Here is a 10938-nt window from a genome sequence, read left to right as displayed (position 1 = left end):
ACTAACTGGGAAGTAAAATATTTGAGAAATGTCTGTAACCTAAATAGCAGTTTGTCAAATCCTAAAAAGAACCTAAGCTGTTTGGAGATCTGTCAGCCAGGGGGCGCCAGACTGATTTACTCTACATGGTTCATTGGCACATTGACTGTTTTCAGACTGCTTTTTAAAATGTTTACCTATTGACATTAAGACACACAGTTTAAATCTTCCCCGGCTCCAAAGTCAAACTACTGAGGTTGTTCATCTTGGGTTTGTAATAACTACTGGGGTGTATTGGGGGCCACTTGCAAGAATGATGATTCATATAGTGCAAAGGCTGTTTCCTGTGAAAAAACGTGTTTAAATGTACTCCAAAGGATGGTATGAAGCACTGCGGATCATTATATTTCAACATTTCCTGTATTCTTATATCAGGGACAGTAAAGTGTGAAAATATTCTGTGTAATTGGACTCTTTAATAAGCGACTTTGCTTCAAGTGTGCATAAGAATGTTAAAATAAACCCAAAAAAGAAATGTACATTTTGATAAAAACACTCATTAAAAAGGTAGGGTAGGTAAGAATGGAGAAACCAGCTCGAGTGCGCGAGAATTTGAAAGTACAGAACCGAAAAAAACCTGCCCCTTCCTTCAGACTTCCTTACAGAGCCCCTCCTCCAACACACACGAACGCGCACATGACCAATGAGGGCACGAGATTGATTGATTGATTGATTGAAAAGTGTATTAACAGCTTGTATATTGGGTACAGTACAGTACAGCTCAAAACACAATTGTTAAGGGGATGCAGACCAGAGAGACTTTCGTCTTGTTTACATCAGGGTCCCCCATTTCCAATTCATCATAGAGATAAGTTTGTGCACGAGATGGAAGGCTGACAGGCAGGTAGGCCATCCAGTGATTTTAGCCGGGCCGGCTCAGATGATTGGTCGTGCTTTTTACAGCGCCACGGCTTCCACAGATGATATTTTTTTATGGATTCATTGCTATCGGGATGTTAAGAGCATTCCATGGAATATAACAAAAAGTGTTTCTGAAGTGAATTACCTACCCCACCTAGATTTTCCAGAGATTTAACAGAAGTGTTGATAGTTCAAATTTGCTTTTAAAAAGAAAAATAACTTTTCTGGTCAAGCATCGTCAAGAATGAAACAGTAGTTTTTGCACAGCCAAATTATAATATCTTATAAGCAGCACATGAAACAGACTCCAGTAATTTGTCAAGTTAAAGAGAATCTTTATTTCAACTTGGGTAAAATCAATCCATCTTTACAACAGGTATGCATATTCAGAAGTATATGTACAAGTTTGCATGTCGTGTTGAAAAGGACAAGACATCTAAAATAGACTTATAAAAGTAGAATGTAGCTACAGGAAGAATATGCATGATGAAGAAATATTAACATGGTCCATTTCTCTACATACAACACAGATAAAAACAGACAAAACTAGAGAAGCAGACCTGAGAAGCTTTTTCCATCCACACAGCCATCTGAGCCTCAACCTGCACCAAGTGATTTAAAAAACATGACTGAACAAACTATCAAACAAGCAGAGAAATCTGGGAGCAATGTCTCACTTTCAAAATCCATCTGTCCCTTTAAGGCTTATTTGAATGCACCGGTTTAATTAATATGCAGCAATCTTTGATTTACCGTCAGCAGGATGTGTTGGCCAAGATTACGCTTCATCAAGAGTTTCCTTTAAACATCAGGAAATAGTTGGTTGAGGGTCCAAAATTCAACAATGTACAACATATAGAAGATAAATGTTCAATGTACAGCCTGAAAAGTGAATAAAATACATGAGAATGTAAGAGTCCGTTTCTGATTAGACAGACTGTGATTAAAGGTGTGTCTATTGTGCGGCGGGAGAAGGCTTGCTGTCCAGCAGCTTCTCCACCATTAGCTTAGCGTAGCGCAGGCGGCTGGCCAGCTCCTTGGTGCAACCGAACTCTTCGAGCAGCGACAGCTTGTACGTGCGGAACTCGCGCTTCTCGTCGATGTAGGTGACCGCGTTCATGAACGGACACAGGATCAGCTTGGTGTGGTCCTGGAAGAGGGGGGGGGGGGGGGGGGAGGAACATAAGTTCAGAATCGAGCCGCAACTTATGATTATACATCGATATCTGCCCATTATCTTTTAAATTAAATCGGCCGTCGATACAAACATTTCTTAGATTCTCAATGAGACGTCTTTAAAAAAGGTCTTGTTTTGTAAAAAACTAAAGATAACAATTTTCATGTCCAATATGAAACTGAAGACGACGAAACGTCTATATCTGAGGCAAACAGCTGCATTTACTTTAAATATAATCTTAAATATACTAATATTGTTTGTGTGATTTTCTGGTTTTAAATGCTGGAATCCGGTAAACATTTCCTGATTTTCTAGCTGATCCATCGTTTGCCTTTACCTAATTAATAATTAAATCCACATTACTGATGACTATTAATCAAAATTATCATTGAGTTAATATTTTGGGAAAGATAGTCTACCCTACAATAGCGGCAAAAAAACGTCAAGCTATGTGGTGAAAAACATAATGCCATACGAGTACTAAACATCGAACACTAGTGACCCATGAATAGTTGAAACTCTATATTAGAATCTGCGGGCTAAACAAAATAAGCTAATGTTTAAGAGACACCGGTGGGAGGAGATGTTGTGCGTCTCACCAGGAAGAAGTTGATCTGAACGGTGCCGTTGGTGAGGTGCAGCACGATGGCGCTCTTGGTCCTGAACCACAGGGAAAGGTAGGGCAGGCGCGCCAGCTCGTCTCCGTCCCGCCGGGCCATGTTTGCGCCGGCCTTCAGCAGGTGCTCGCTCATGTAGTTACGGAAATATTTCAGCAACGTTATCTAGCAGGGGGAAGGGTGACAAGTTTGTAAGAAAAATTATATGTAACATAAGTCTACCTGAAAAGTGTAGCCTATTTATAGCTGTCAAATAAATAACCACATAAAACACTTCATCCTAAAATATACTGGAGAAACAGTTCAAAGTACCAGCAGAAAATGGAAATAGTCTAAATTGTTTTGTGGACCCCTCACCTTCTTGTTGAGAGCCGGGGGGAATGAGCGCGCGCTCAGGTAGGACTCTGTGGCCGTCTTGTCGATGTACTGCAGGCTGTCTCCGTCGGTGTACATCATGAGCCGCGTGTAGTCGTTGAACAGCACCCCCACGCTGTTGTCGCAGAGCTGGTAGCCTGGAAGACACATTCAAAAACAAGTTATAATGAAACCTGTTAAATGACAAATGTTAACCTAAAAATAATAACACATGTCAGCCCTATTTAGGAGAAAACTACACATCCTCAACACCATTTCAAACCTACTTAAAACAAATCTAATTGGGCATTTCTCTGCAGCCATGTCTTGTTACTTGGAGGCATTTAACAAAATACATGATGGCCTCATGTTTCTGAAGCCGTTTCAGGGCCCTGGTGTTGTCCACTCTGGCACACCGTCTTTCACCAACTTGTGTTTTCTTGTGCATCATATAGGGATTTAAACTTTATTTTGCAAAAAATGACAGCAGAGTTTAATAACCTTGCTTTCCGTGATGCGTCAATGAATCAAAGAGTTAGTGTTATCAGTTACACTTGAGCTTTTCTTGCTGGGAAAAATGTCTATTTGCTCAAAATAACTGGCTGAGTCCCAATTGTGACACCTGAAGCACCCAGAACAAACAGCCTTATATGAGCAGTGAAGGACAAAGCAAATGTTTTGTATGTTGCTTTAAAGATGATAGATTTTGGATATCGTCAATGGGAAAAGAGTTGTGCTTTCCTAGTTTTTAAGGGTGCATCACTGTAAACCTACAAATGTCCTGAACTAACCAGACAACAATTGTAGCATATCATTTTTTTTTGTAAAAGCAAGTTTTAAGCAGTATTTGGTCTAAATGTTATTTTCTCAATAGCAACCAACCAGAGGATTTAGCAAATGTTTCATTTGGCTGCTAGATGGATGTAGAGTCAGAGTCTAATTCTTACCTAATCCATATTTGTCAGAGTAGTCGACCCATTTGCTGATCCAGAAGATGGGAATACATGCGGGATCCTCTGCCTCTTCTAGAAAAACAGAATAAAATCTTTGTAAGTAAAGTTCACAGTGGCACAAAAAATATCCAAACTTTTGAAATGTGCAAAATTGAATCTTATTAGAAAAATGGTTTGAGTCTGCACTCACCTTGGCAGATGACTGCCTTCTCAGAGGGCTTAGCAGCGATGATGGTGTTGAGCTGCTGCAGCATCTCTTTAATGTGGCACTCTGCCGGCTCAGGCTCCCTACACAGAAAACACAACGGTTACACATACACAAAGATGACTTTTCTAAAATAATGTGACACAAATTCATTCTAAATTGTCACACGCTGGCTTTCTCTACACTGTAGACACTTCCATTCAGGTTATTTATTTGTAGCCGTAGGAAGATATGGTTTGCAGATAAAAGGGATCCATATGACGCACATTCTTAAACAACGCAACAAAGAAATCTCAACCACAAAAAGCACCCCTGCTCCGCCACATCTAAAAACCACTAGTACAAACTGGAGGAATCCACAAAGTTAACATTTCAAACATCTCTCACCTTTGCATATGCTCATCCTTCATACCCACGTTCTCTGTCCCTGCTAGAAAAGGAGAGAAAACAACGTCGTGAACTCTATATCCAACCGAAACATTTCAGAATACATTTAATAATATAACTTCTGCACAGAGTTAGATGTCATTTTTTGCTGGGCCTGTTACCTTGGTTGTTGATGGCAGTCAGTGGGCGTCTCTGGCTGAGCTCTGTAGCGGTGTTGGGGGCGATGGAGAAGCGGGGGGGAACCGTGAGGCACGTGGTGGGCAGACGTACGGGGATGTAGCCGGTGGTGAAGTACTCGTCCACTTCCAGCTCAGCGATGGTCGGCCTCTGGGCGGGTTCGGCATGCAGCATGCGCTTTATGAGGTTGGAAGCCAACGGGTTGATGTGCTGTGGAAAGAGATGGGAATGCAGGTTATTAGATTAGATAAATCAAACAAAACATGTGTAAAAACGATATGTTGAAGGAATATTGAGTGTTACTTTAGCAGAACTTACCCAGGGGATGGTGTAGTTGTTCTTCTTGATGCGGTTGTAGGTCTCCTTCAGACAGGAGGTCTCAAATGGGGGTTTACCCACCAACAGAGTGTACCTGAGAGGATACAGACAGTGAGGAGGTTAATCTGGCTGAATCTTTTGCTCAAGTGACTTTCTTTTTATATTCAGTCAAACTGTGACTTACAAAATGCACCCAAGCGACCAGATGTCCACTTCATAGCTGTGGCCTTTCTTACAAAGCACTTCAGGGGCAATGTAGTTGGGCGTTCCACACAGGGTCTTCTTCCTCTCGCCATCAAACTCGATTTTAGTGGCCAAACCAAAGTCCCCTGGAGTAGAAATACAGAAAAGCTTTTGAAAAAGGCGATGACCAACTAAAACACTTTTGTAGTATTCGCTTTTGGGACATCTGTGTGCCATGTTCCCTAATGAAAACGTTTTTGTTGGTTTGTTACTCCTGAGTCTTTTCACCACTATTCATCTAGGACATATGACACATTTCAGTGGGGGCTGTGATGAGGGCTTTGCTTTATCACAGGACTAAAGGGTTTATTTGAGAGTCTACAGGTATCCATTACCCTTCTCAGGTGAGACAAGAGGATTTAAGTGAAATCATATGCCATCTAAAGGAGTAAATTACCAATCTTGAGCTCCATGTCATCATTAAGGAAGATGTTGCCCAGCTTCAGGTCTCTGTGGATGACTCTGTTGTTGTGCAGGTAGTGGACACCCTTCAGCAGCTGGGTCATGTAGTAGCGAGCCTCAGGTTCTGTCACAGCCTTACGACGCTTATGCAGCTCCAACAAGGACTGAAATGGAGAAGAAGATCATTCAATTCAATGTGAGAAAAAAACCCACAATGAAATACAATGTTCTTTCTGTGAGACTTGAAAGTCAATGACAAAAAGCAGGACTAAAAAGGCTAAAATGAGAAATAGTTTGAGGATTAGTGGATGGATTTGACAATGATTCTAAAGCAAATATTTGGGATGTGACCATGGCAGCACAAACAAGGAAAATAAGTCGATAACCATTAATTATTTTCCGTGTAATGACTTATTTGACTTTATATAATTAGATACATTAGGCCACCGTGTTCAAAATCCCTTTGACGGTTCCTTCAATGTAAGCCACCACCCATCGGACAACGACAGAGACTGCCGTGTAACCGTTGGCCCTGTGAAGTGTATACACTAAAGAACATTACTTTTTTGAGTATTTAACTCACCCTTCTCCGGCAGATTTCCAGGACAACAAAGACAAAGTCGTCATCTTCGAAAAACCCATGGAAACCCACGACGTTTGCGTGGTTCAGACTCTTGTGAATGGCGATTTCAGAGGTCATTTTCTCCCTCTGGTGCTGTTTCAGGATCAGGGACTTGGGCACGATTTTCCCGGCGAAAACTTGCTTCGTCTCCATGTCTGTGATTTCGTAGCATTTTGCGAAACCACCCTTTCCAAGGAATCTCCCCCTCGCATATCTCTTCATGGTGCGTGGATCAACGAGGACATCTGGGATTTCTTTGAGAGGAGCTGATTTTGGGTCGACATTTGCCGATGGAGTCGCCGGCTTTGCAATACCTGCACTCATCTTTGAATTAAAGTGCTCTCTGCGTCTTTTACAAAGGAAACGCTTAAAAACTAACAAGTAGAAGTATCGATATTTTGTGAAAAGGTTCAAACTATGGTTTAACGACGGTAGTTTAGCACTGGAAGCTAGCTTGCGCCCATGCACTGGTGAATTCAAATCAAAACTAATGTTAACCACGCTTTAACGCGAACGTTATACAAGCCTTTGATTCAGCATTAAACAAAATGAAGTAAATGAGAATCTAAAGATTTAAAAACCTGAAACTAACCATGTAACTAATTGCCAGACGCGTCTCTCGGTGCTTGCAGCGTTACTTTCAGTCCTGCCTTTTGACAACAGTCTCTGGTATAAATTTAAAAAGCTGCCTCGTCGTAACGGCGCTCTCTGATTGGTCCACTCGGTTTGAATTCCAAGGTGGTGCAGAAAAGCATCCTGGGAAGATGAGTGCAAACATAGCCAATCACCGACGAGAAAAGCATATGCTGCGTTATCATTGGCTGAATGCCGTTTGCTAGTCGTGCGTCATTTCCTAAACACAGTGCTTGACGGGAAATGCAGTTGGATTGGCATTTAAAACAGTTGTTGAGAATGAGAACAGGTTGTTTTTGGTTCTTGCTTTACGAGAAAAATGTTTTTTAAATATTTACTTAGGTTACAGTCGCAATAGCTCGGTGTATTTACTGTGATATAACAAAGATAATGTGGCTATTACATTTAATCAACGATCAAAAGTGAAAGTATTTCGAAGTATTTGTATTCAGCTAATGGTTACCAGATAAGAGGTAGTACATTCACTCAGATTGTAGAAGGCTACATTTTTCGACTATTTCCAATTTATGCTAGTGGTTCAAACTATTTCTTCAAGTGTGTGTATTTTATTTGACAGCTATGAGTAGGCTAATAGTTACTTTTTTAGGTTACATAACATTTATCCAACATGACTAATATACACTGTTGACCAGGCCTTCAGGAGTAATATTGGGTTCCGTCAGTGTATCCTGCCCAAGCACTCTTTGACATGTTGACTGCTCACTGACCCGTTAGTTGATGGAAGATCATTTTTTTAAATATATTACCATATTTTATTCACTATGCTCCTTAGATGTGCATGTGTGCAACTGTTTGTGTATTTGTATATGCATGTTGTAAAAAGTGTGTACTGTATGTACCTGTATAAAAACGCATGTGCGTGTATGACTGAGTGGAAACTGAACCCTGTTAATAAAGGTCCATCTTCATCTTCTTCTTCACGTTCATTCATTGGACTAAATCACCTCAAGTGTAGTTTAGATTACAATTATGAAACAACAGACAAAAGTCACTACAAAAAGTTGATAAACGTGTATATATATATATGGATAAAAGCGTCTAACAAGTGACATGTAATGTAATGTAATGGATCCCATATCAGGGGTCCCATTAAACAAATCAGGTAGAGTCCTCATGATCAGCAACACCCGTAGGTAGGAGATAGGTATCCTGCACTTTGAGGTGTTTTCTACCCCACTACAATTCCGAGGTAAATGATGTACTTTTACTCGACTACATTTATTTAATACCTTTCTTTGCTGATTTTGATGAATAATGTGAAATATAATCAAGTGTTGAATCAGACTTTAGTTCCACCTGGACTACATTCACAAGCTACCCTGCAGTATACACAGTCATTCAAACTAGTTGCACCTTTACCAGCTTTGAGAACACTTTAATGATCAATCATTATAAAACATATCATATATATTATTCTGAAATGGACCAATCTGCACAATGACTACTTTTACTGTCGCTACTTTAACTATATTTTGATGATCATATTTTCTACTTTTACTTGAGGAACATTTGGAATGCAGGACTTTTACTATAACAGAGTATTACACTCTGAGTACTTCTACTTTTACTCAAGTACAAGATCTGAGTGCATCTACTTTTACCCAAGTACAAGACCTGAGTACTTCTACTTTTACCCATGTACAAGATCTGAGTTCTTCTCCCACCTCTGAACCAATGTACTTAAAGTATCAAAAGGTGAAGTACTCATTATGCAGAATGATGCCTGTCGGTGTTGCATTAATGCATTAAACAGAGGTTAAGCTAATACCTACTCCAACAATGGAATATACAATAAATATGTATAGTACTTTTACTTTTGGAACTTTAAGTATATCTTGATTCTAATACTTTTGTACTTTTACTTGAGTAATATTTGCAATGCAGGACTTTTACTTATAACAGAGCATTCCTACACCTTTTTTTGTTTTGAGTTTGTAACTTTATGTTTTTCAGTTAAATTAAATATAATGTAAAAAAGCAGTTATACCTCAAAACTGTTGCAAGTTTAGCAGTAAAAAATAGCCAACTGAAAGTACCAAAAGTAATCACTCTGCACAATGGCTCATTTTATAATAACTACCTTTAAATCATTGTCACATCATCAACACTAGAGGGCAGCAGTAGATCCAGAATAATAATAATAATCTGAAATGTAATGTAATATACGCCTAATGCCTGAATCTGCTTTATTGTTTTCAATACTTTTTTTGATTCAGTAGGTGAACCTATATGTTCATAAAATAGTGTGTGTGAAATTAGCTGTATATATTAAACTAAGCATTTTATATGATTTTATTTCAGGTTGTTTAAACTTTAGTATGTCATGTGTTTCGTTGTCCTGAATAATGAAAGGCAGGTTTTCAGAGGAAACATTTTTGATACTAAATATCTTGGTTTCTTCTTTCCTAAAGTCACATTGTTCTGTTGTCTTACAAAATACACTACACTAAATAACATCACTGTTCTTTCTTTTCTTTTGTATTTATTGGCATTGCATTTGATATATAAATTATCCAAAAGCTACGAAAGTAATCAGGTTTTGAGTCAGATTACGGTATTAATGACATGTTTTTAATGTTAGAGTGAGCTCCAATTTATTATGGACTATCACATGTCTCTGCTTACCTTGAGCTTTTGATCTACTCAGTTTATGTCTGAAGTGCCTCAGAAACTATTTCTGTAGGGTCTGACTTAAGGGATTTATTATGATTATTGATCTTCCTGTTTGTCTGAAACATCTCCAAATATTCATCCTCCCTGCCATTACAGGTTACCATGGTAACACGCAGAAATCCTGCACTGGAGAGATGAGGATGCTTTTGATATCTTTCTGTCTGTTTCTCTAGTAAAGCGCTGCAGGAATGAATCTTAAAACCGGTAATTGAGTTAGCATTTGAGCTCTTCTGGTTCCCTCGTCTCAAAGTCAATTCGTTTTTTGGATGTGTTTTTGATTAGAAGCCTGAAATAAAGTCTGTGGTTTTACATAAACCACAGATACAATATGTCAGTCAATATCTCTTTTGTGAATTTCTGAGGCTTCTTTAACACATCTTAAAAAAGACAATTGCTAGCAAGCAAGTCTGACTTTAGCTCAAAGGTACCTTAAAGAGGCCCTGTTGTGCTTTTTCTTTCCTGTAATATGCTAAATAGGTTTGTGTGCATGTAAATGGTCTGCAAAGGTTAAAATCCTAAAGTTATTTCCAGAGGGAGTTTCTCTCCCACACACTCCCCCCTCCCCCTGCCTGACCATTGGACTCCTTTGTTTACTTCTGTAACATAGTGACATCACTACGTAACACTTGCGCTTCTATTGGCTAGCGCTCCAACACATTGTACGTGATAGGCTAAGGGGCGGGACATCTCTAAGTGGTTGACTAATCACAACAGAGCCGGCCAGCTAACCAATCAGAGCAGACTGGGCTCTGGTTTCAGACAGAGGGTGAAAAGAGGTGCTGCAGCATGAGAAAAAAATAAAGGGCTTTTTGAACATTAAAGCATGGAGACATGTCCCAGTAGAGACACTAAATACACAAATCAAACATAGCATAGGGCCCCTTTAAGTCATGCCAGTATGTTGTTGTCCGTTTGGAGCTTATAGCTTTATCCTTCTGCTGATTGCAATAAACTTAAAAAATTCATAACAGCGCTGTTAATATATGAATTTATCCTGGAGTTATCCTCACAAAATCGAATGGAACAAACCCATTTACTCTTTGCCAAGTTTGGCACACATATGACTCTGTAAGAGGAGAAGCGCTGAGTTTCCTCTGCAGAAGGACGGAGGAAGAGGAAGAGGAGTAGGTTACCTCCCTCTATTCTCGTCTTCCTTTCCCTTGTACAGTTTTGGCTCAGAGAAATCTCAAGGGGATATGATGCATGTGCTTTCATCCTTCTCCCACACAAAACAGCATCTATCACATCTCAATTGA

General features: G+C 39.5%; 1 protein-coding gene across 1 annotated transcript; it reads right to left on the bottom strand.

Moving 5' to 3' along the window:
* Positions 1-1218: 1218 nt before the first annotated feature.
* On the bottom strand, positions 1219-7035 carry plk1 (polo-like kinase 1 (Drosophila)). Its single transcript, XM_034230209.1, has 11 exons — positions 6317-7035; positions 5729-5897; positions 5273-5417; positions 5089-5182; positions 4755-4980; positions 4594-4636; positions 4192-4289; positions 3996-4073; positions 3052-3206; positions 2677-2859; positions 1219-2050 (listed from the first exon to the last, which is right to left on the bottom strand). The coding sequence occupies exons 1-11, from the start codon at positions 6677-6679 to the stop codon at positions 1856-1858; spliced, it is 1749 nt and encodes a 582-aa protein (XP_034086100.1). The 5' UTR covers positions 6680-7035; the 3' UTR covers positions 1219-1855.
* Between the last annotated feature and the right edge of the window lie 3903 nt (positions 7036-10938).

This window comes from Gymnodraco acuticeps, unplaced genomic scaffold (assembly GCF_902827175.1).
Source record: "Gymnodraco acuticeps unplaced genomic scaffold, fGymAcu1.1, whole genome shotgun sequence".
Taxonomy (NCBI): Eukaryota; Metazoa; Chordata; class Actinopteri; order Perciformes; family Bathydraconidae; genus Gymnodraco; species Gymnodraco acuticeps.
This window is presented reverse-complemented; position numbering and strand designations above follow the sequence as displayed.